Source organism: Halichoeres trimaculatus, unplaced genomic scaffold, assembly GCF_033239565.1.
Source record: "Halichoeres trimaculatus isolate MK-OKI-2021-1 unplaced genomic scaffold, fHalTri1.1 fHalTri1_scaffold_13, whole genome shotgun sequence".
NCBI lineage: Eukaryota > Metazoa > Chordata > Actinopteri > Labriformes > Labridae > Halichoeres > Halichoeres trimaculatus.
The window spans coordinates 11,404,363-11,430,224 of NW_027437191.1; the positions used below are offsets into that span (position 1 = coordinate 11,404,363).

Genomic DNA, 25,862 nt, shown 5'->3' on the forward strand with positions numbered 1-25,862 from the left:
GAAGGCCGAGGGCACTATTGTTCCTGCTGCGTTTCTTTTTTTTTTTTCTTATTATTATTCCACCCGCCCCGAGAACGCAAATTAGACCCCCTGAACATGCTCAAAAACTCACCAAAATTGGCACGCACATCAGGATCGCGTGAAATTGCGTAATGATACCAAACATGACCCCCGACATCCCATAATAAGCTCAATAGCGCCACCTAGGCACACGCTAAGGGCCCTAGCTCGGGCTAGGAATGTCGTAGAGAGATGAAACCAACACCAAAATGTTCGTGTCATCGAGACGCAAAAATCATACGCTGCTACCCTGGACCTATCTCCAACAGGAAGCCGGCTATTTGCCTCACAAAATTAAAAAAAAAATTTTTAAACAATTTCTGCTAAAATTTTCTCCTCTGAAACCAAAAATGGTACAGGTTTGAGACTACCATCACATGACAGACTAGACCCTGCTCTCCAAAAGTTGTGAAGGAAGTTGTTGTTTCTGGCCCGGTTTTCGAATGGCGAGCCCTCAAAGCCGCCGACCGCTTTTGGCCGATTAAGGATTTCTCCATGTTAGCAGATGAGGAGAACCGATTACACCTCAAAACACACATTCTACTAGTGCCGCATTTGGGCCTCTAGACCAAAAACTAAAAGTCATAGAGCTTTAAAAATGACATGGTTGGATTCCTGACAAAATTCCCTACAACCATATGATATTTTTACACAGATTAAGCCAACATTGTGACCTACTGGACAAGTAGTTCGGCCATTTCTCTAAAATACAAAATCCATTTTGAGCACTCTTCCACCGGTGTTGTGACACATAAGGTCTTCTAGAGAAAAAAGTACAACTCGTACAGCTTTAAAAATGCCAAAAATGGATTCCTCACAAGCTCTACTATCAAATATGATATTTTTGACACAGATTGGGGTAAAATTATGGACTCTGTGAGGACTTCTTTACATTACATGCCTGATAAACTCTCAGTCTCCACTCTGTTTGGGGTTCTGTCACGCTAATTAGAATTCCAAGCATGCAGCAGGTGATGTCATTCAGCACAGCAGAGGATACGTTGCCATGGTATCAACTGACTCCCTGACATCCCATAATATTCTCTCAGAGCCATAAGGCTCACTTCAAGCCTACACACACCAAAACAGCCCTAACTGGGGCTAGGAATGTCGTAGACAGATGAAACCAACGCCGAAATGTTCGTCTTATTTTGTTGGACACATTGGAGGGAAAACAGGCAGGAGCCCGAGGACCCGTCTAATGCTGCTTGCAGCTTTAATTTCTTATTATACCACCCGCCCCGAGAACGCAAATTACACCCCCTAAACATATTCAAAAACTCACCAAAATTGGCACGCATATCAGGATCGCGTGAAATTGCGATTTGATACCAAACATGACCCCCGACATCCCATAATAATCTCCATAGAGCCAAAAAACCCAAAAAACACACTTCAACGGCCCTAGCTCAGGCCAGGAATGTCGCAGAGAGATGAAACCAACACCAAAACGTTCAGCTCATCGAGACGCACAAAAAATATAGGAGGTATTTTCGCGTAGCTCCAACAGGAAGCCGGCAATTTGCCCGCCAAAATAAGAGTTTTCTGAAATTTAAGCCTCTCTACAAACATTAACTTGTCAATAACCAAAAATGGTACCGGCATGAAAATTGGCTCACATGACAGACCAGACCTTGTTCTACAAAAGTTGTGGGGGAATTCGTTGTTTCGGGCCCGGTTTTCGAATGGCGAGCCCTCAAAGTCGCCGACCACGCAATGTTAACAGATGGGAGAGGAGCTTCAGTGAAGCAGTTGGGCCTCTAGACAAAAAAGTAAAAGTCGCACAGCTTTAAAAATGACATGGTTGGATTCCTCACAAAACGCTCTTCAAGAAAATCATATTTTTACACAGATTAGGTCAACATTCTGGCCTACAGGATGAGAAGTTTGTCCTTTGGGGAATTTGATCCTCCTGCACTTCTGTGATGATGTCACACACTGATTAGGGGTTCCACACAGCTGGTCACATGACTCAGCAGAGGCAACAATGACTCTCTCCTCCATTAAAGTGCTTATTAGACCCCCTGAACATGCTAAAAAACTCACCAAAATCAGTACACACATTTCAAGCATCAAACTCTTCAATATAATACCAAACATCCCATAATATTCCCTCTGTCCACATTCTGACACATTAAAACAGCCATAGCAGCCAGTAGGAATGTCCTAGAGAGATCAAACCAACATCAAAATGTTCATCTCATTAAGACGAACAAATTACTTGCTGACACCCTGACCTTTCCCAGACAGGAAGTTGGCTATTTCTCTTCAGCATAGCAGAGGATACGTTGCCATGGTATCAACTGACTCCCTGACATCCCATAATATTCTCTCAGAGCCATTAGGCTCACTTCCACCTATGCACAGCAAAATAGCCCTAACTGGGGCTAGGAATGTCCTAGAGAGATGAAACCAGCACCAAAATGTTCGTCTTATTCTGTTGGACACAGTGGGGCCAATACCATGATAGTAGGGCAAAACCGGCATGAGCCCCGAGGACCCGTCTAACGCTGCTTGCAGCTTTAATTTCTTATTATTATTCCGCACCGTCTTTGATCGCAAATTAGAACCCCTAAACATGCTCAAAAACTCACCAAAATTGGCACGCACCCCAGGATCGCGAAAAATTGCGTAATGATACCAAACATGACCCCAAGACACCCCATAATATGCTCAATAGCGCCACCTAGGCACACTCTGAAGGCCCTAGCTCGGGCTAGGAATGTCGTAGAGAGATGAAACCAACACCAAAACGCTCGTGTCATCGAGACGCAAAAATCATACGCTGCTACCCTGGACCTATCTCCAACAGGAAGCCGGCTAAATCCCTCACAAAATTAAAAAAATTTTTTTTTAACCCTTTCTGCAAAAATTTTCTCCTCTGAAACCAAAAATGGTACAGGTTTGAGACTACCATCACATGACAGACCAGACCCTGCTCTCCAAAAGTTGTGAAGGAAGTTGTTGTTTCGGGCCCGGTTTTCGAATGGCGAGCCCTCAAAGTCGCCGACCGCTTTTGGCCAATTTAGGATTTCTCCATGTTAGCAGATGAGGAGAACAGATTTCAGGTCAAAACACTCACTACTAGTACTTCTACTAGTGCCGCATTTGGGCCTCTAGACAAAAAACTAAAAGTCATAGAGCTTTAAAAATTACATGGTTGGATTCCTGACAAAATCCCCTACAACAACATGATATTTTTACACAGATTAGGCCAACATTGTGACCTACAGGACAAGTAGTTTGGACGTTTCTCATAAATAAAAAATCCATTTCCAGCACTCTTCCATCTGTCTTGTGACGCATTTGTGCTTCTAGAGAAAAAAGTATAACTCGTACAGCTTTAAAAATGCCAAAAATGGATTCCTCACAAGCCCTTCTATCAAATATGATATTTTTGACACAGATTGGGGTAAAATTGTGGACTCTGTGAGGATTTCTTTACATTAGATGGCTGATAAACTCTCAGTCTCCACTCTGTTTGGGGTTCTGTCACGCTAATTAGAGTTCCACTCATGCAGGTGGTGATGTCATTCAGCCTAGCAGAGGGATACGTTGCCATGGTATCAACTGACTCCCTGACATCCCATAATATTCTCTCAGAGCCATAAGGCTCACTTCAAGCCTACACACACCAAAACAGCCCTAACTGGGGCTAGGAATGTCGTAGACAGATGAAACCAACGCCGAAATGTTCGTCTTATTTTGTTGGACACATTGGAGGGAAAACCGGCAGGAGCCCGAGGACCCGTCTAACGCTGCTTGCAGCTTTAATTCCTCCTAGTCCTGCTTTATTCCTGGACTACATCTTGTCCAGAGACTGTATAGAAAGATGATTTGTTTATCAACAACTCCAATTGCGCGCGCAACTTGGGTGCAGAAGCACCGCAAAGTATAATGGTTTGTCAACTGACATGGATGAGTCTCCGCCAAAAAAAACACAGTTTTCTGAAGTAAATGAAGGATTGTGTTATATTTTATTGAATGAAATATACTTAATTTTCAAAGGCGTAACTTCAGAAGGTTTTTTAAAAAGCCATCATTTAAAGGATTATTTGTTTAATCACGTTTGACTGGAAATTCTTCATGCTCAGATTCTGATCAGATGCCAAGCGCTCAGCTCACCTTGACAGGTGATTTCTGGTATATAACATTAAGGAAAATAGTTTAACCTGTCACATGCTGTTCTCTGCTCCTGTCTTTATTTTTTGTTCCTTGTAGTTCTAAAAATAGAGCAGCTACTGTGTGCAGTGTCACAGTTTTACAAGCATCTTGAGAGCTCCACTGCGTGACGTGGAAGGCCATGGAGCTTAACAACACTTCTGACTCATCCAGTTAATGATTATAATAACCTTTTATAAGGATGGATACCTGAAGGTTCAGTTTTTGCAACAGTCTTCAAAAATCAATCAACTGTTACTGTATTTTGAATCATCCAACCACATGCTAACCTCTTCCCACAGCTGGAGTATGTGTTAAAACAATGTCAAGATTGGATTTCCAGTAAAACCTCCAAGCTGTGTCTATTTAGAATGGTATGTAGTGTCACAATACGCCTCAAGGAAATACTTTTCTTTAGAATCCGAGGGCAAACTCAATTTTTTTCAAAAGCTGCCTGACATGTTTGTGATGTAACAGCGATATCATTCTGCAGGAGGAACACCAGTCTTTGTTAAGTAAAAGTTTAAACAGTGGTGCTGTTCTGAAGGGAAAGGAACTTTAAAACACATGTTCCAGTTGACTTTTTTTTTTTTTTTTTTACATCTTTAATGATGTATTTTTTTCTTGTTTAAGGTCAATGCTTAAGAAAAGTTTTATTAAGAGAAGACAGGATCACTGCAACCAGGCAGAGGAGGGTCCATGTATGTTTTGGTAATTGGATTTCCATTTGGAAAACAATATTAAAAACCCAAATATGAGTAGTTTTTTGATTTTTGCTTTAAAATCAAAAGATGAAAATTGAAGTTTCCTTTCAAAGTAAGAGCGCCAGTCAGGACGGTGCTTTATAGGACAGATGAATAATTTTGGCGCTGCTATGTAACAGAAAAGTGAGAGTGTGTATGCATTATAGACTGTATATAGAGTGGTCAGTGTGGTTCCCCCATTTACCATTGTTCCGTTTTGGAGCCAAAACACCACCGTCTCAGGCACAGCCATTGTAGTAGTGTGCAGCCAGAGTCTGCGCAGTAGAGACTGTGAGGGATTCTGGGAGAATCTGAGTGGAGCTGGGTGACAAAAATAGTCATTTTTTTTTTCTTTCGAGAGTCTAATCACTTCTTGACTCTACCTCCCAACATATTTTACAATCCCTGAAAAAAAATACACAGGAACAGCAGCTGTCAATCATCGTTAAACGTGACGTAAAACATCGTTTTTAACCTTGTATAACTAATGAAAACGAAACTCTTCAGAAAAAAAGAGTACTTGAATACAAAACAGCTAAATGATATCTTCAAATCACCACAACAATCGGACGTGAGGAACATTTCTACGAGGTGTATTAATTTCTTAAAGTTTGACCACAGCCCTACTGCGCATTTTTTAACCTATACTACAGCCAGTCACCAGGGGGAGCAGTTTTTGCAGAGACCTAACTTCGAGCTGAGCAAGCTAACATCCTTTTTTTTTTTACAGTCTATGGTATGCATGCATGCAGGGCTATGGAGAGGAAAACCATACCTACTTTATAATACTAAATAATTAAGTTACAAAACATGTATTGGTATAATACAAATCTTAACAGAGACGAATCGTATAATACAAGAAAAAACATGAATGCACATTGCATTGTCTGATTTCAATGCGAAGGTTGTGCTAGTTTGTTTGTTTTGTTTTGTTCTGTACTTAATTTTCCAGACGGGACCTACACATAGAAGAAGGATGATGAGGGGGTCATAAAAAGAGTGCGGAGACAGGAATTGGATCATTGTTAAGGACTTAGCATCAGCCTTACCAAGCAAAACATCAGGTTTATACCTTCTCAGCCTCAGTGTCTTATATCATCAGACTTGTTGGGATCATGTATAGCTATAAGCTTGTATAAGATTACTAACCAAAAGTTAATGTTAAATGCTTCAAGTTTTTGTGTATTTTATGTATATTTAACTTATCTATTTGGCAGTGACCCCACACTATATTAAGCAGACTACATGGGCCCAAGGGTTCAAAGGGTCCTTATAGGGATCAATAATGAAAAGCTGTCTTTGTTTGGGGTCACTTATGTTTTAGCCTAGACAGCACCATCCTGACTGGCGCTCTTACTTTGAAATTCAACTTCTGGCTGCACAACATGAAAAAACAGGCGTATTTTTGTTTCTGTCTAATGAGATTTATTTTCTGATTTTAGAAATAAGAAATGAAACTCAACTGTTTTTTTTTTTCGCAATTTTCATTTCTAAATTTGAAAAGGAAAATCAAAAAGCCACTTTATTTTTGTTTTTTTGATATCATCTTCGAAATGGAAAATCAAATGACCAAAACAAACACGGACCGAGAACATTTGTTCCTGCAGAAAAAAAAAAAAAAAATCCTACATTTACACTAGCATTGGTATTTGAGTCATAAATACACAGATAGAAAAGGAAGTCAAAGGTAAATTACAACAAAAATATACAGAAGACCTTTACATATTTCTTTCTGTAAAAGTTTTGAGGTGTTTCATCAGTTTAAATGAATAAGAAAAGTTTTTCAGTAACTTGCAGTCATCACACAGAACACACTCCCATGATCATTGTTAGGGCTTTTCTCAGGTTTCTTGTTTGTTGTTTGTCTCAAACTTAATTGCACTCTCTGGATGGAATGTGTTATGTGTCATTCACATCATTAGGCTCATGAATTTTTTTTCCCCATTAGTTTTGTTGTTGAGACAAAACACTGGGACCCAGGTTGAGGAGGTGAGAAAACACAGACACAAAGATTCAAGTGTGTGTGTGTGTGTGTGTGTGTGTGTGTGTGTGTGTGTGTGTGTGTGTGTGTGTGTGTGTGTGTGTGTGTGTGTGTGTGTGTGTGTGTGTGAGTGAGTGTGTGTGTACTCATTTATTTATGAGACAAGGGCAACAGGGACCAGGAGCCACACCAAAGAGTCACACCTTTAATTGAGGACAGTTTCATCACATCATCCAGTAAGATGACTAATGAAGTTTCTCTTCCCAAAGACACCATTAAGTTTTCAACATAATAATATTAATAGTTATAATTTATGTCTTTGTTTGAAAGCATGTTTCTTTAAATGCCCAGGACTTTATATATATATATATATATATATATATATATATATATGTGTGTGTGTGTGTGTGTGTGTGTGTGTGTGTGTGTGTGTGTGTGTGTGTGTGTGTGTGGCAACACTAGTCTTCATTTTTGTGCTTTTTACTTACTTGTGAGATCAGGAATCCACTTTATAAGTGGCCCACTCACCGAGCTCAAAGCGCAACTGAAAGGCTTCGGGTCAGCTGACTACGCGCTGCACTGGCCTCACTCAGGTCAGTTAAAAGATGTAGCAAACTGTTGTTTTGTCAGTGATCAGTGTGAGATCACGCCGTTATCGAAAGATTCACCGATAGTCTCTCTGCTTCGCATCATGGATAAAAAGCACTGCAGCTCTCTCCTCCTGTCCCACCATTTTCAAATCTTGTAGTTAGTGTGTGCTCAAGATTCAAGAGAAGATGATCTGTGAAGATTCTCCTTATGTGTGAGATACAACCTGATTTCAGAATTTTATAAGATTTTAAAATCCTGTAGTGTGAGCCAGGCTTTAGTCTGTTGCTAATTGATATGTGCGGTGTAATTGGGAACACAGGGCCCAATTTTGACTTTCATCAGACAGACCATCCATCCCTTCTTACCCACTCCTCACCCACCAATTGTGCTGTGAGTATCCACCTCTGGCCTCTCCTAAACCCCCTACAGACCACCAAACTGAGAGGCAGAGGACGTGATTGGAAGGTGGTTATGAATGGGACATGTGATACGTGCATAGCAGCGCAGCTTGAGCTTCCTGCCTGAACTAGCTCACAGGCTTTACTCCATTTTGACACAAGTCAGCCAACTTGGTTGTGTTGTTCACTCTGCGATGAATGACACACCTAAGCTGATCCCACAAGTTTTCAATGGGGTTGAGGCCTTTCCTGCAGTCTGTTCTGCCCATTTGGACCTTAATGAGGTTTTAAGTAGAGCTACAATATGCAAAAGCAAGAAGGGGGAGTGTGACAAAAACATTTGGAACTTGTAATTAAAAAAAAAAACTGAAATAGGTTGTTTATCAGCTGATCAAAAGTTTAAGACCACAGGCTGTTAAAGCCAAAATCTGCTCAAAATGTTCATTTTCTGTCAGGCATTCACACAGTCATGCCCTCCTGATGGCTGAAGCTGAGAAGCTGTCTCTTCTTGAACGTGGTCGGATCGTTGAGCTGCATAAGAAAAGCCTCTTGCGGCGTGACATTGCTGCTGAGGTTGGACGCAGTAAGACAGTCATTTTACATTTTTTGAAAGATCCTGAGCATTATGGAACAAAAAAATCAAGTGATAGACCCAAAGAAGGAAAAGGATTTCAAAAACAAAAAAATATTCAAAGACCTCATCTCCTTCAATGCCACAAAACTGCCCATTTAGACTTTGCCAGGGAGCATCATGGGACATTGAAAGGTGAAAAAGAGTTTTATTCTCTCATGAGAAAAAAATGTAACCTTGACCGTCCAGATGGCTTCAATGTTACTGTCATGACGAGGAGATCCCACCTGAGATGTTTTCTACCCGGCACAGTGGAGGGGGGTCCATCATGATCTGGGGCTTTTTCATTCAGTGAACACTGGAGCTTCAGGTGGTGCAGGGTGGTCAAACAGCGGCTGGTTACGTGCAGATGTTGCAGCGGGCATCCTTCATGACTGAGGGCCCTGGTCTGTGCGGTAACAGCTGGTTTTTCAACAGGACAACGCTGCAGGTCACAATGCTGGCTTGATGAAGGACTTCTTCAGGGAGAATAACATCACTCTTTGGACCATCCCACATGTTCCCCTGATTTAAATCCAACAGAGAACATTTGGGGATGGATGGAAAGGGAAGTTTATAAAAATGTCGTCAGTTCCAGACAGTTGATGTCCTTCATGAAGCCATCTTCACCACTTGGAGCAATGTTCCCAAAAGCTTCCTGGAAACACTCACATCAAGCATACCCTAACCAATTTTTTGAAGTGATTAACAAGAACGGTGGAGCGACTCATCACTGAGTCCTACTGAGAAAAACTTTTGTTCTGGTTTGGAGAGTGTTTTGTAATTCTTTGAGCGATGGTTTTAAACTTTTGATCAGCTGATAAACAGCCTGTTTCAGTTTACTTGATGTTTTCAATAAATAACTTTTTCAAAGTTCTTTTAGTTACACTCCCCCTTCTTGCTTTTGCATATTGTAGCTCTATTTAAAACATCATGAAGATCCAAATGTGCAAAAGGTAAATTATAGCAGTATTTAAACTGGTCTTAAGTTTTTGATCAGGTGATATGTTCAGAGGCCCACAGTGAATCATATGTACAGCTACATTAATCATAGTCGTTTGATACCAAATGCAAACATAATGCTTCTGATTGGACTATGGACCATGATTATGATAATCAGGGAGGAGTTCATAGGCATAAAGGCTCTGCACAGTGGTGCATGTGACCAGGAGCATCTGTCTGCATCAGTGCATGGACAACACTGAGAGTGGATCAGGTGTGTTGAGAAAACCTCACAGATTACGTTTTGATCTGTTGCACAGTGATTGTTGAAACTTTGTCTCTGTATAACTAACTTGATAATGTAAATGTTTTGTGCTGGTTTGTAGGAATCCTGCAGTCATGGGACCAGAGGTTTCTGACAACAGGACAATCACTATGACTGACTTCCATCCTTGCTATGAGATGCATGATTTTAGTTACATCCTGTCAAAAACTCCATCAGTGATATGTGTTTTGTTGTATTCTTTCCTCTTTCTGGTGTCAGTTGTCTGTGTGTGTGGAAACCTGCTTGTTATAATCTCCATCATTTACTTCAAACAGCTGCACAGTCCCACTAACTTCCTCATCCTCTCTCTGGCTGTGGCTGATATACTTGTTGGGATTGTTGTCTTTCCTCTCAGCATGGTGTTTTCTCTCAGCTCGTGTTTGTTTCATGAAGATTTATCTTGCAAAATACGAACCAGTTTTGACATTTCACTGGGTACGTGTTCTATTCTGAACCTGTGTTGTATTTCTATTGACAGATATTATGCTGTGTGTCAGCCTCTGACATATAAAGCTAAGATTAACCATCGTATTACTGTGCTCATGATCCTGGTCTGCTGGGGAGGTTCAGCTCTGATTGGAATTGGTGTTGTACTTGCTGGACTCAGCAATGAAGTGTGTGATGAAGTTTGTTTTGTTAATATCTTTGTGCACAACACAATTGCAACTACTCTATCGTTTTACCTCCCCGTGATCATAATGCTCTGTATTTACCTAAAGATTTTGCTTGTTGCACAGAAACAGGCTTCCAGAATCCTGAACAAAATGCACAAATGTGCAGTGACTGTTAGTAAGACGGAGAGAAAAGCCACCAAAACTCTGGCTATTGTTTTAGGAGTCTTCCTCTCATGTTGGACTCCCTTTTTTCTCTGCATCACTTTCCCCCCTTTAAGCAACCCAGCTCCAGTTTCTGTCATGGAAACAGTCAACTGGCTGGGTTTATCAAATTCAATGCTGAATCCCTTCATCTATGCTTTCTTCTACAGCTGGTTCAGGTCTGCTATCAGAATGATCCTATCAGGGAAACTATTCAGAGGAGATTTCACCAACACCAAACTGCAATAATTAAAAAAAAAAAATCTCAACTCAGATTAATGTGTTTGAGATCCTTTTGCTGGGATACATTTTTGATGAGGAAACTAAGGGGAGGAAAGTTTATCTCTGTACAAAATACTGTTTTTAAGCAAAGCCATCAGTCCATCTATCTTAGAAATATGAAACACAGTTGTACTCAAATATATTTTTACGAGTATTAAAGTTGTTAATTTTTTTTTTGCCATTGCTTACATGAGGGGATGCTCTCTGTTCTTTACCAACAGCCTTTTTTACTGTTTCACTGAACATTTGTAATAAAGGAATATGTGAGTTATATGTATATTTATACATGCAACCAAAACCTCACAAGCCTGAAAACTATAAAGTACAACCAGAGCCCATTTTTGGATGTATTGAAATTAATTCACCCCCTCTAGGACCTGGCCTTTTTTGGGTCTCAGCTAGAAAAATTAAAGGGATAAAATATTTGCCATGATGGTGATGATGTGAGGTGAAGATGACCTGCATCCTTAGTCTTGTATTGAGAAAATACTTGGGTTTTAAGATGTGCAACAAAATTCAGTGCCAAAACAAACACACAGAAAAAAAACTACACAAAATAAAATAAAAAATAAATAAATAAAAGATTTTCTCTGCTTTTATTATTGCAAAGGGCACAAAAATTGCAAGGGTTGATCACAGATGGGTACTAACTTGTAAAACACTTTATGAAGTCAGTGTAATTTATTATAATCAGCAGAGCAACATAAACGTAAAACCTTATTTAAACCAAAAAATTATTAAGTGCATAACAAATTTATTACACCATCAGTGTAAGGCGTTTGCCACTGTTGCCCTAGATGAAACAGTGAGTTAATGACAGTTATCATTATCCGAGAACTTTTAAATGTACCGTTTCACAAAAAATAGCGAGACACATTGTTATTTTGATTAGAGATAGACTGATATGGATTTTTTGGGGCTGATACCGATACTGATTATTAGTAGGCAAGGAGGCCGATAACTGATATTTAAAGCCAATGTTAATTTGCTGTCCAAGTGAAAATATTGGCGTAAAAAATTTTGAACAATACAAACGCCAACACTTTACTGCATTCAAATGCCTTCAAGCATGTGTTTATTAAATAGCTCCCAGGCTTAGCAGCATGTTTTATAAAGTTAAATGAAAACTTGAAAAAATAAATAGCTAAAGTTTTCTACAGTTAATAAAGTTTTTCAAATTTCTATGTAACTGCAATAAAACTGGACAGCATTGAGTTTGTTCTGCCTTTTACAGGCATGTAATTTTCTGTTTGGTTTTACATGACTGATTTTAGATGTTTTGACCATTTGGGGCAGGGTTGGCCAACCTGTAGCTCGGGAGCCACATGTGGCTCTTTTCCTTTTGGTTTGTGGGTCTTTGATCCATTCTTAAAAAAAAAAAAAAAAAAAAAAAGAATAAATAAAATATTGTTACGTGTAGTGGTGTGCCAATCAATCTAAAATATTGATTTATTGATGACACCGCTGGGATCAGTACTGATCAATACTTGGGTGATGAGATCGATACTTAAGTTTCAGTTTCTCTTCTAATCATATGCTCCTCTCAACCCTTCATGCCTTCATACAGATAGATAGATAGATAGATAGATAGATAGATAGATAGATAGATAGATAGATAGATAGATAGATAGATAGATAGATAGATCCAAGTAAGAATTTAAATACACAGACAATAAATCTCGCTTTGAAAATCAGAAATGTATTGGTTTTAATTTCATGTAATTTCGTTTATGTGTCAGAGGAAGTGTTTGTGAGACCACGGGTGTGATGTGGCTCTTTGTAGTACCATGGTCATTTTTGTGGCTCTTTGTCTCTAGCTAGTTGGTCACTCTAGGGCTTCCAAAGTGTAATCAGGGAGAAACTAGGTTCAGAGAAGCATCAACAAGCAGCTCCTTAACGTCTGCAGTTTGAAACATTTCTTAGCATTTTTTTAAATACATGTGATCAATAGACACGTCTGGAGGAACTATTAGTGAGCAGAGCTGCTGCTTATGTTTGCATAATATTATTGAGTTTATAGTAATGTTAGTACAACTGGGATCCCATTTGGTGTTTATAACAATTTCGTGAGTGTCCTCTGCCGTAATTTACCTTCAAAACATGTATCTGCTATCCAGAGTTACTCTACTTGACAAAACAATTTCCATCTATGTGTGTGTGTGTGTGTGTGTGTGTGTTTGTGTGTGTGTGTGTGTGTGTGTGTGTGTGTGTGAGAGAGAGAGAGAGAGAGAGAACACTACATGCGCACAGCTTTAACTGCTGATTGGCTGTTACCCGAGCCATGGCTCTGCTTGTGACCAATCAGATGGTACTGTTGGTGGGACAGTGCGGAGGACTAAGAAGTGACTGCAGACAGTGGCGACTGCATCAGAGCCAAAACAACACAGTTATCGTCTGTCGGATTTAAAAAAAGGCAGATGCGGATATGCCCCAAAATGCCAAATATTGGACCCCATAATTGGCCCAGCCGATTATCTGTCCATCCCTAATTTTGATTGACCAATTAAAGTTATTCACTTGCAAAAATAACAATTCCTTAACAAAACAATTTATTAGAATCGAATTGCAAACAAAATCAAAAGTATAACCCATAAGAATTTTAACTGTCGTTGGCACAAACCCAAACAAAAAAGAAAATAATTAAGAAAAAACCAACAAACATAATTCACCTGAATCACTGATTAAATCAAGTTTCAAAGGATAACAAAATCTAACAGGTGCCAACCCTTTTGTTAACACACTTTTAAAATAAGTACAGGCCGGAAAAATTCTTGCATACACATACAGCAGGAGTCACTGCACCAGCCTACTCCCAACATCAATCAACCCTATGCTACGCTAAGTACGCACATCCAAGCCACACCACGCAGAGCAAAGCAGTGTGAAGCCAAGCAGAGTTCAGCAAAGAAAATCAAAGCGGGACAAAGCAAAGCCAAACAAAGCAGCAGTGTTTCTGCTGCGTTGCTAACCCAGCAGTCTTGATCCATGCACCAGATCACATGCAGGAGAGGGGAGGAGAAATTAACTTCTATAAATACTGACACGTCTCTGCAACAATGCGTGGACATCGGTACAGTGCCTATGGATTGGCAGACTGGGGTGGTGGTTCCCCTTTTTAAGAAGGTGGGGCCAGAGGGTGTGTTCCAACTACAGGGGGATCACACTCCTCAGCCTTCCTGGTACTCCAGGGTGCTGGAGAGGAGAGTCTGATGGTTGGTCAAACGATTCAGTAGGAACAATGTGGTTTTTGTCCTGGCTGTGGAACACTGGACCAGCTCAATACCCTTGCAAGGATGCTAGAGGGGCCAAGGGAGTTTGCCCAACCAGTCCACATGTTCTTTGCGGACTTGGAAAAGGCTTTTGACCGTGTCCCCCAAGGTATCTTGTGGGGGGGGTGCTATGAAGTCAATAGCCCGTTGTTACGGGCTGTTCAGTCTCAGTAATTCTGGTATGAAAGCTTGGTCCGCATTGACAACATTAAGTCAAACTCATTCCCAGTCAGGGTTGCTCTCTGCCAGGGCTGCCCTTTGTCACCGATTCTGTTCATTTCTTTTATGGACAGGATTTCTAGGTGCAGTCAAGTGGCGCGGGAGTCAGGTTCGGAGGTCTCAAGATCCCATTTCTGCTTTTTGCGTATGATGTGGTCCTGTTGGCCTCAATAAATACTGACCTCAAGCCCATGCTGGGGGTTGCAGCTGAGTGTGAGCAGCCAGGGTGAAGATCAGCATCTCCAAGTCTGAGGCCATGGCTCTCAGTCGGAAAAGGGTGGACTGCCCACTCCAGGTAGTGAGTGGGTCTTTGCCTGAAATAGAGGAGTTCAAGTATCTCGGGGTCTTGTTCGCAAGTGAGGGGAAAATGGAGCAAGATTTTTTTTTTTTTTTTTTTTTCTCCCTTGTCCTGTTCAGCGTCACGACAACAGAATTATGGTCTGGCTGCCGTATTGTGCAGAACACATTTGCTTTTCCAAAGGGAGCCGTTAATGTATAAAGCTGCCCTTGAGTGTTAAAATGGTAATCTTTATTAGTGTTTTTTTTTTTTTTTAAGTATATATATATATATTTTATACATAAATACACATACATATATATACATACACACACACATACGTATATGCACATATATATACATACGCATACATGTATCCATACAGTTTCCCTCCCGTATATTGCCAAGTTTGAAGATTACTGCTTAACCAGAACAAGGTGATATCAGGAAAGAAACAGTGATAAAGGAAAAGATTGTAGAGAAGAGACTAGACAGGGGGGGAGAGAGAGACAACAAAACAACAGTAGAGAACAACCACAACAACTGAACAGATGACTAATGGAGCAAGATTTTGATAGACAGATTTGGGCGGCATCATTAGTGATGGGGATGCTATACCGGTCTGTTGTGGTGAAGAGAGAGCTGAGCCAGACGGCAAAGCTCTCAATTACCGGTCAATCTACGTTCCAACCCTCACCTATGACCACGAGCTGTGGGTAGTGACCAAGAGAACAAGATCGCAGATACAAGCGGCTAAAGTGAGCCAGACACAGGGTGTCTGGGCTCAACCAGACAGGGTTAGGAGCCTGGACATCCGGGAAAGGCCTGGAGTAGAGCCCCTGCTCCTCTGCATCGAGAGGAGCCGGATGAGGTGGTCCAGGCAACTGGTGAAGATGCCTCCTGGACGCCTCCCTGGGGAGATGTTTTGGGCATGTCCAATTGGGAGGAGACCCCGGGGTAGACCTAAAAACACAGTGGAGAGATTATGTCTCAACTGGCCTAGGAACACCTTGGGATCCCTTAGCAAAGCTGGTGGAAGTGGCCAGGGACAGGGGTCATTGGTCTTTGCTGATGGCACTGCTGCCACCGCAACCTGGACCCGGATAAGTGGTGGAAAATGAGATGACATGAGATGAGCCCTTACCAGTGGTGTGCGGTCAGGGGAGGCAGGGGAGGCAGTGCCTCCCCTAGGCTAACAAGAAAAAAAAAAATTATATATTTTTTTATAAAAATATTTTTTCCAGTTTTTTGTAAACAATTTGTCATAATCAAAAATTAAAAAAATGAAATTGCTTATTTGTCAATAAGAGGGAGGCTAACAGAGGGGACGGACAGCGTTTCACGCTGGCTTCATGCTTGTAATGTGCGTCGGAGGCAGAGACTCCAAGAGAGAGAGACCGTTTACTTGAAATCACAACATTTTGCAGGTTCGCGCATGCGTACTAAGGTCTCACGTTGATTAACGTGGGCATCGATGAGGCACAGTGCTTCTCTGCCTCCGCAGGTTATAATACCGCACCCTCTGAGGTCTCGCGATAGTTTGTTAGTGCAGAGGTTTGATAGAGTATCCCGGAGGTGCCTGGCCTGTGTTCTTGAGTTGTTGAGATACGGGTTAGTTTTGTTCGTATTTTGCTCTTGCTCCTGTGATGTCAATCCTGTTTCGGGTTTTAATTGGCATTTCGTCTTGTTAACTCCGGGACTTCAGCCTGTCACCGAACCGTAGATGGGAAAGCTAATTAACATTTATTTACTTGGCTCGTTGCTGGTAACCGGTGTCTAGGAGTCCAGGCCAAAGTGAGGGAAGAGACTAAAGAGGAGGAAAAGCAGGTGCACCTTGTGCACAACCGCACATTTATTGAGGAAACAAAGACCAAAATAATGTACTCCCGCCCCACACACACCATGCATGCACTCAGACCGTCTCTCCTTCTGCTATGTCCCACGCACACGCGCACACACACACACACACACACACGCGCACACACACACACACACACACACACACACACACACACACACACACACACACACACACACAGACAGTCACCGCGTTAAAGGGGCAGGGCTGGCCAGTAACAGTTCGTATAAGCAAATGTGAGCAGTGCACCGTATATATAACACACACATATAGAAGTTTCAACTTTAGCTGGGTGCCTGCCTCCCTCATCGTGGCCCTCACCGCACGTTACTGGCCCTTACATATTTCAGTAAGACAATACTAAACTGTATACTGCATCCATTACAACAGCATGACTCTGTAGTAAAAGATTCCAGTTGCTGTATTGGCTAGCCTGCAGTCCAGACCTTTCAACAGTTGACAACATTTGGAGTATCTTAAAAAAATAAAAAATCCTGTTGAGCAACCCAGTGGGTCAACATTCCACCCCAAAAATTCAGAAACAGGCCCAGGCCCGGACTGACAATCGGGAGAGGCGGGCCTTTTCCCGGTGGGCTGCCTCCTTATTGGCCTGGACAGGCCAGCCACGGACTGGCAGGCAGGGGCGGCCTGCTCATCGGGAAATTCAGAACAGCGGGTGCTGCCATTTGGCTGACAACCGGTACTGTCGGGGAGGGGGATGCCGCCAGTCTGTTTATGGCCGATGCTGTCTGGGGGGTTGCTGCCGGTCTACCAACATGTCCCGTTGTTGTGGACTGGGCCGAGTCAGGCCAGTCCGGCACTGAACAGGCCTCACCAGTCCTAGATGTTAAGAGACTGTTTAAAGAAAAGGTGATGCTAGGTAGTGGTGAACATTGCTCTGTCACAACTTTTTTAGATGTGGTGCTGCCATCAAATTAGAAATGATCTTTTTTGTTTGTTTGTTTGAAAAGGGGGATTAAAGCTTGCTATGTATCAGTTACTTTACTTTCCAGCCATGAGCCTGGCGCTGCGCTTGTGACGACAGGCAGTGTCGGAGTGGTCTGTCCTGTTTATTGCTTTGTGTTGGTGTACGTCGAACTGAGCTTTTGGTTTTGACTAAATAGAATGAGACCATAGATACAAGGAGCAAAATACGGTTTCCTCCAGAAGGGTGGCTGGGCTCAGCCTTAGAAAGAAGGTCAAGAGCTCAGACATCCAAAAAGAGCTCTGAGTAGAGCTGACTGGAATTAGTTGTAGCTAGTTTAATTACTAGTGACATGTTGCCTCTGCAACATCAACATCAAAATTTCAGATATATCCCTTAATAGTCAAGAAAGGGTGACCATGGCCTGGTAAAGCTCTGAAACAAATGGCTGTGGCTCATGGAAAGAGCTTTCGGCTTGTTACCTGAAAATGTGGATGGCGGCCTCTGGTTTCTACATTTTACATACAGCAACAAATTAAAGGCAGCTCAGCAGTTTGCGCAGAAGCCTCAGATATGATTCATAGTTGTTTAGCAATAATTGCAAACATGATGCAACTAATTAGACAATGATTATGATAATTAGGGAGGATATCAAAGATTAAAAAAGCTCTGCTCAGTGGTGCATGTGACCAGGAGCATCTGTCTGCATCAGTGCATGGACAACACTGAGAGTGGATCAGGTGTGTTTAGACAACCTCAAAGATTAAATTGTGTTCTGTTGCACAGTGATTGTTGACACTTTGTCTCTGTATAACTAACTTGGTAATGTAAATGTTTTGTGCTGGTTTGTAGGAATCCTGCAGTCATGGGACCAGAGGTTTCTGACAACAGGACGATCTCTGTTACTGACTACCATCCTTGCTATGAAATACATGATTTTAGTTACATCCTGTCAAAAACTCCATCAGTGATATGTGTTTTGTTGTATTCTTTCCTCTTCCTCTTGTCAGTTGTCTGTGTTTGTGGAAACCTTCTTGTTATAATCTCCATCATTTACTTCAAACAGCTGCACAGTCCCACTAACTTCCTCATCCTCTCTCTGGCTGTGGCTGATATACTTGTTGGGATTGTTGTCTTTCCTCTCAACATGGCGTTTTCTCTCAGCTCATGTTTGACTCATGAAGATGTATTATGCAAGCTACGTAGCAGTATTGACATTTTACTGAGCACATGTTCTATTTTGAACCTGTATTGTATTTCTATTGACAGATATTATGCTGTGTGTCAGCCTCTGACATATAAAGCTAAAATCAACCATCGTATTACTGTGCTCATGATCCTGGTCTGCTGGGGAGGTTCAGCTCTGTTTGGAATTTGTGTCTTGCTTGCTGGACAGGACAGTGACACATGTGATGAAGTGTGCTCTTTTGATACCCTCATTTACAACACTGTTGGAGCTTTTTTATCATTTTACCTCCCAGTGATCATGATGCTCTGTATTTATCTCAAGATTTTCCTGGTTGCACAGAAACAGGCTCGCAGAATCATGAACACAACACACAAGTCTGCAGTGACTGTTTGTAAGACGGAGAGAAAAGCCACCAAAACTCTGGCTATTGTTCTGGGAGTCTTCCTCTTATGCTGGACTCCCCTTTATCTTTGCATCACTTTTCCCTCTTTAAGCAACTCAGCTCCAGTTTCTGTTATGGAAACACTCAACTGGCTGACTTTATCAAATTCAATGCTGAATCCCTTTATTTATGCTTTCTTCTACAGCTGGTTCAGGTCTGCTATCAGAATGATCGTGACAGGGAAAATATTTAGAGGTGATTTTACCAACACTACACTGCAAAAATAAAAAACTAAACACTAACCTGTGGAGCTTTAGCTGGTGTTCATTTTTGATGTGGAAACTCTTTAAAAACCAGACTCGATGTGTGACAAATATTTTCGTATCTTATTCTTTCATCATGTTAAGAAACCCAACAACTGTTTTAATGTTGCGTTTTCTTTAAATGATGTCTAATGTTTGTCATTCAAACAATTAGAGAGAGAAAGTGAATGGAAATGAGGGAGGGAATGATCATCTCTGTACAAACATACATCTTTCAAGCAAAGTTATCAATGCATATGTTTAAAACCCAATTCATTTATTTATTACGTTTATTTAAAATCATTGTTTTTTGACTGCTTACATGAAGAGTGTTTTTTGTCTTCCTTGATAGGCTTTCAACAAATGAAATAAATACATCATTTTTTCATTTTTTTCTGTGTTACTACCAGCATCTTTTACTGCAAACAAGGACATAAAACCTGATGTAAACAGAAAATATTTCAGCAAAAAAAGCTTTTGAGAAAAGATAAAATAGCCCTTTATCTGTTGCACAAGAGGAAATGTACAGAGTTGCTGTAACAATACTATTTATCCTACAAACAAAATTAAAAAGAATAAAGTAATAATAGATGAAGATAAAATAATATAAGTGTATCTAGTTGTAGAGAACAATTTACCAAAAGAAATGTATACAATCAATACACAAGTACAAAATGAACACAGACTGATAAGATAAAGGTAAAAACAAACAAACAAAACGATATGCCGAACAATAATACGGAGATGAGGTATTGCACATGTCAAGATTGCCCCAGTTATACAAGAAAGTTATTGCATATTGAATTGACAGAGGGTTTCAGCATCAACATGAGTGAAAGTGCTATCATTCATTTTAAAGTCAGGTTACACAGTCTGACCAGGGCTGAAAGAAAACACGTGTGGTATTTCTCAGTAGCTGTGTTTCCATTAGTCCTAGAAATGTGCAAAACATAAAAAATTGCAATAAAAAAATGGTAATGACAACGCCACATTTTTGAAGAAAAGAAAAACCTCTCAAATATTAATAAGAAGTTTTTACCCTTTCATGAGGTGGTTTTTCAGAAGTTTCGAAAATGAAGTTCCTTGCAAAAGTGCAATGGAAACACCTTTTGTGCAAAAACGCCACGTTGTGAGAGTATGTGAGCTGGAGATGTTGATTTTCAGTCTGTGTTTTGTTCATGTCTGTTATAAGTTAGCATGATCATGGCCGACATTTCAACAGTGAATAAAAACACTAATGTTCAAGAATTGGCATCATCATGACTGCAGCGTCCGGATGGACACTATGTTTTACTTTACTCAAGTTTTGTGCATTTCTGGTCGTAATGGAAACACCGGCAAGGCGAAACTGTTCTTTATCGAAACTTCAGAAATATCACTTTTATTTTGCGAAAAAGTGTAACGGAAACACAGCTATTTAGACACTGCGGGTGCAATGTAATTAACGTCTGAAACATCGGAAAAAGAAAAGATCATAATTCAGAAGGCATGGCAGCTTTTACTTTGTTGTGGCAGTGTGCCACGATCCTATGCATGTAGCGGAAACCCAGCTTTACGATGCGTTCTGAGAGCACTTTTTTAAAATAAAGATTGAACATGAAGGGTTGAACTGAACACAAGAGTTGGAGGCTCCACAGTCACTAACACAACATCTATAACATGTTGCAACGTTTTTAGTTTTACACAACTACATCCCCACCCCCACAAAAATCAAACTATTTTGGAAAAGCTTTGGCGGCCCACTTGCAGTACCTTCGCGGCCCACCAGGGGGTCGCGACCCACGGGTTGGGAATCACTGGTGTATATCATAGACCCAATAAGCCTGTAGGTGTGCTGCATGTGGAAGAGCATGTCTGGGTGCCTTTTAACCAGAAGGTCCAAGTATTCTTAGTTCCTAATAGAACATTCCCAGGAACTAGCCTAAATGGTTAGTGTTTGTCTGCTCTTTGCTGCAGGCTGAAGACCTGGGTGGATTAACATATGGAGAAAAAAATGTAATGTCAATGTCATAGACAGAGAACTCAAGTTAGATTTGTTTTGTACAGCAACACACAGTTAGCCTGTTAGCATGGAGGACATTCAGCTTGTTTTGCTGCTGGTTTTGATTGTGATTTATTGCACTGCAGATGGATAAAGTGACACTTGAGAGGAGACAAGCATAAGTGGCAAAGCCATCACTTTCAAAGTTGTTCAGAAAGCTTGAACCAGCTTTGACCATCACAACAGTGGACCACTATGCTTTCTTAAGCATGAAGATGGCAAAGATTGGCTCATTGATTTGCTTTAAAAAGACAAACCCTTTGATAGATGTCTTTTAGTCAGATGCATCTCTTTCATACGGTTTTTGATAACCAATAAATACTTTTCTGATGAGGATATTTTGCCACAAGTATATATTAAACTAAACAAGGATGCATTTCTGAGGACAGTGAATGACTGTGCTGTGGAAGTCAATCACAGCTAGGTGTGATGTTTTTGCAGACAGAGGACAAATAAGAACACTGTGGATGCTCCACCAGTAAGAGCAGTTCAGCTTTTAGGCCCTGCCTCCCAAAGTTCCCATATATGTGGAAAGCACCACCCCAAGGCAGGACCATTTCAGGGGCTAATTTAGTTACCCAGGAACTAAGTGTAGACCCTGGTTCCTGCAGTCAAAAGCACATAATTTTTGAAAAACTCATTAGTCCCTGCAGGAAGTTTGTGCAGTTAAAAAACTAAGTCTTTGTTATGTTCTAAAACAGTCCAGAATCAGGTGGGCTCTCTACTGGCAGTGTGCTCAGGCTGAGGTCATTCACTTTGACTTATGGGGCAGACAGACTTGGCCCTATCTACAGATAATTGGACCCTAGCTTGAATAGTGGTTTTCTAGCTGTTTTCACTGAAAAGGCCACGTTGAACAGATTAAGTTGTTGCCAGTACAATTGGTAGTGAAAACCACTTCAGAAATACCATAAAATCCCTTTGAGGTCCAGAAAGGACAACCATGGCCTGGCTGAGCTCTAAAATTATTAACCGTGGCTCAAGTTTTGGCTTGTTAGTTCAGAATAATTACAAACAGCCATGAGGAACTTCTGCACTTCAGATGTTCAGTGCACATCCTCAAAGAGATACCGAGAGGCGACCACCACGGGGGACAAATGCCACAAGGAAAGTCAGAGAAAGGATCGAGAGGCCCAGTGATTTGGAACCCATCCTTCCGTCCGTTGATGATTATGAGGAACGTGAGGTTGCTCGCAGACAAAACAGAAGAGCTGACGGTGTAAGTGAACAGCAAGAGCACCTACAAGAAGTACTATTTGCTCTGCAACAAGCAGACAGGGTGAAAGAGAGCTGAAGTGAAAAAAAGGAGGTCTTGCTTTTTTAGTGAACTCTAAATGGTCTAATCCTGGACATGTTTCAGTGAAGCACAATACTATTTGTACTCCTGGAGTGGAACTGTTAGCTGTAATATTACGGCCATATTATCTACTGCAGGAATTTTCACACTCCATAGCTGGGGCTATGACCCCCCTCCCCCTTCTTGGAGATTCAGACCACAGCCTGGTCTACCTGGACACCTCCTACAGTCAACTGGTGAAACAGCATGCACCAGGGTGTTCAAAGTGTGGTCCAGGGATGCAGAAATGGCCCTCCAGGAGTGCTTTAATGTCACAGCCTTGGAGCTGTTCAGAGAGGACCATGGTGACAACATTAAGGGCTCTAATTTCGTAGACCAGGCGCAGGCGCAGGCGCACCTTCCCTGCGCCGGCCTTCGCCGTGCGCACAGGGCGTGACCGGCGCACTTTGCAAGTTTCCTGCAGTGCCAAGAGAGGCGCAGTACAGGCGCACATCAGCGCAAATGAGCGCTGAGCTGCGCGTCCACGCCTCCCTCCGCGCAAATGGCAGAGAGGGAGGAGAAAAGCCGTGAGTGGGTTTAACACAGCCGAGCGCTGTTTTCACCAATCAAATGAGCGCCTCTCCTCGCCTTTAAATGCCCTGCAACCGAGGCGCAGCATCTGATTGGTCTGAGTGATCCTCAGCACCAGAGTGCTGGTAGCGGAGACGGTCAGAGCCGCTGTGCCTGCAGCAGGACAATGGACAGCGGGGCACATCGGAGGACACGAAGCGCGTCACTGTGTGGGCCAGCTCCCGGGACAGATTTAATCTGTTCCTTTGTCTTTATTTGGAGTAAAAAAATAAGAGACAGTAACACAGCTGGCTTATTCATTCAGAATACTTTTGATCCACCCGCACTCCTGGTTTGTCATCGCCAAGCAGAGCCTTTGGTGATACACTGTATACTCTCCCAGTGTCTCCACCTCATCCTCCTTACAATAATGTACTCCATCTTTTCAGATCACGTTAAAAATAAAGACTAGAACAGAGAAATATGGGAAATAACGGGTAAATCCCGAGTGACATAAATTTATTTCGTCTCTCTTTTCTTCGTCTTTTCTCTCCCTCTTTTCTTTGAATTAAATGAAATGAGAGAACCAGATATATACTCAGTGTCAGATGTTAAGGCTGTTTATTGTTTAACTGTAAGATGTGCATCAAACTTCCAGCTGCCGTCAGGTTAACTTTCCATTATGACAAACGGCTTTAATCTGACATCAGATGTGACGGGACAGTTAGTATAGATATAAATGTATATGCTGGTTCAGACAGTTACATTAAATAGCGATTGCTGTGATTGTTTACTGCATCAAAATGTGCCTGACACTCTGGAAACCTGCCTCTGAGGCTTGGATGACATGTGCGCACATGTGCACCTGTCACCAAATTACAGCTGCGTGGGGTGCGCTCCGCCTTGCGCCGAGGATAGACCAGGTTGGAGCTGGCGAGCTTTCAGCGCACTTTTTTGGCACGAAATTGTCACTGCGCCAACATGAATCTGCTGACACCTCCCCCTGGTGCGCCGTCAACTCCCCCAGGCGCGCCGTCACACCCACCTCTGCGCAGACAGTCTACCAAATTGTCAAATTGGCAGCGCACGGAGGTGCGCTGCACGAAATTAGCACTGCGCAGGCTGCGCCAGGCTTGCGCCCCCTGCGCTGCGCCACGAAATTAGAGCCCTAAAAGTCTCTCTAGCTGCATCACAGACCACACCCGCTTCTGTGAGGGCACCATTGTCCCAACCAAAACAATCTGCAGCTACCTGAACAATAAGCCTGGGGATTATAAGAGGTTAAAAGCCCTTCTGAACAGGAAGAAAAGGCCCTCATGTCCAAAGATTTGAAAAAAAAACTCACAGAGGTTAATGACACCTACAGGGAGAGGACTGAGGCCAAGTTGGGACAGAAAAGTGCCAAAAAGGTGTGGAATGGGATGAAACTGATGACGGGCTTCAGCAAACCAGCACAGAGACCCAAAGCTGAACCAAAGTTTGTCACTGAGCTGAATCTGTTTTTCAGTAAATTCAACACAACCACCACTGTGTGCTCAGATTGTGACTTTGGGTCATCAACCAGCGCTTTAGCCCCCATCCACACCTCAACTGACCACTCCACTCACCAGCCTGTACGCAACTTGGTTACATTTCCTCTTCTTTGTTTTCTCACAGCTTCAACAGCTTCAATGGACAGTCCTTTAGCCACTGACCTTCTCCCATCAAACATCAACATCTCAATTGACAAAGTCAAGGGGCCAGACATCAGCTCTAGGGTCCTCAGGGTCTGTGCCGGGGAGCTTGCTGGGGTCCCTCAGGGCCTCTTCAATCTCACCTCAAGGTTGATGACTGTGCCAGAAGACATTCAAGAGGCTGGTACTCCTGCATCTGAGGACACAGCTGACTGTTGTAACCCACTGCAGTTTGCATACAGGTGTGGAGGATGCCATCATCTTTCTGATCCACAAGTCTCTGTCACATCTGAGGGGGCAAGGGAGCACTGTGAGAGTCGTGTTCTTTTACTTCTCCAGTGCCTTTAACACCATCCAGCTCTGCCTCTTGAGAAACAAGCTGTTGGCCATGCAACTTGACCCTGACACCACCGACTTGACTACAAACTACCTCACAGGTCGACCACAGTACATCACGGTGGACAGCTGTATCTCTGAGGTGGTGACAAGCAGCACCGGAGTACCTCAGGGGACTGGGTCGGTGCCATTCCTCTTCACCCTTTCTGTCAAACTTCCAGTTTGACTCCTTCATTGTTAGATGCATCATCGATGATGACAATGGAGAAATACAAAGGAGTTAGTAGTTTTGATAAACAAGGATGAGATTTACTATCGGGATCCAGAACATGATGCTTTATTTTGAAATGACCAGATACTCTGACCGTTTTTGCGTCTGATTTTCTGTTTGGTACGATCTGTTCTGCAGAGATTGATGCATTTCTGCTGTGCACTACGGCAAAATAGACTTGCAGCGAAACTGCCGCATACAGCCTGCGGACCGCATGCTGTGTAAATGCAATGATTGACTAGAGTGGTTTCTAAGTACGGCATTGTGTGCTGCTCAGCATGGGGCGGTGCACACGCTTTATGTGTGAATTGGGGGTGAAGCTCAACATCAGCAAGAAGAAAGCTCTGGTAGTGGCTTATAGAAGGT

General features: G+C 42.1%; 2 protein-coding genes across 2 annotated transcripts; both read left to right on the forward strand.

The window, feature by feature from the left end:
* Positions 1–9,885: 9,885 nt before the first annotated feature.
* LOC141802306 (trace amine-associated receptor 1-like) lies at positions 9,886–10,875 on the forward strand. The gene has a single exon (XM_074685843.1). It carries the CDS (start codon positions 9,886–9,888, stop codon positions 10,873–10,875), a length of 990 nt encoding a protein of 329 aa, XP_074541944.1.
* A 7,446-nt stretch (positions 10,876–18,321) lies between these two features.
* On the forward strand, positions 18,322–19,314 carry LOC141802308 (trace amine-associated receptor 1-like). Its single transcript, XM_074685845.1, has one exon. The coding sequence runs from the start codon at positions 18,322–18,324 to the stop codon at positions 19,312–19,314; it is 993 nt and encodes a 330-aa protein (XP_074541946.1).
* Positions 19,315–25,862: the final 6,548 nt, after the last annotated feature.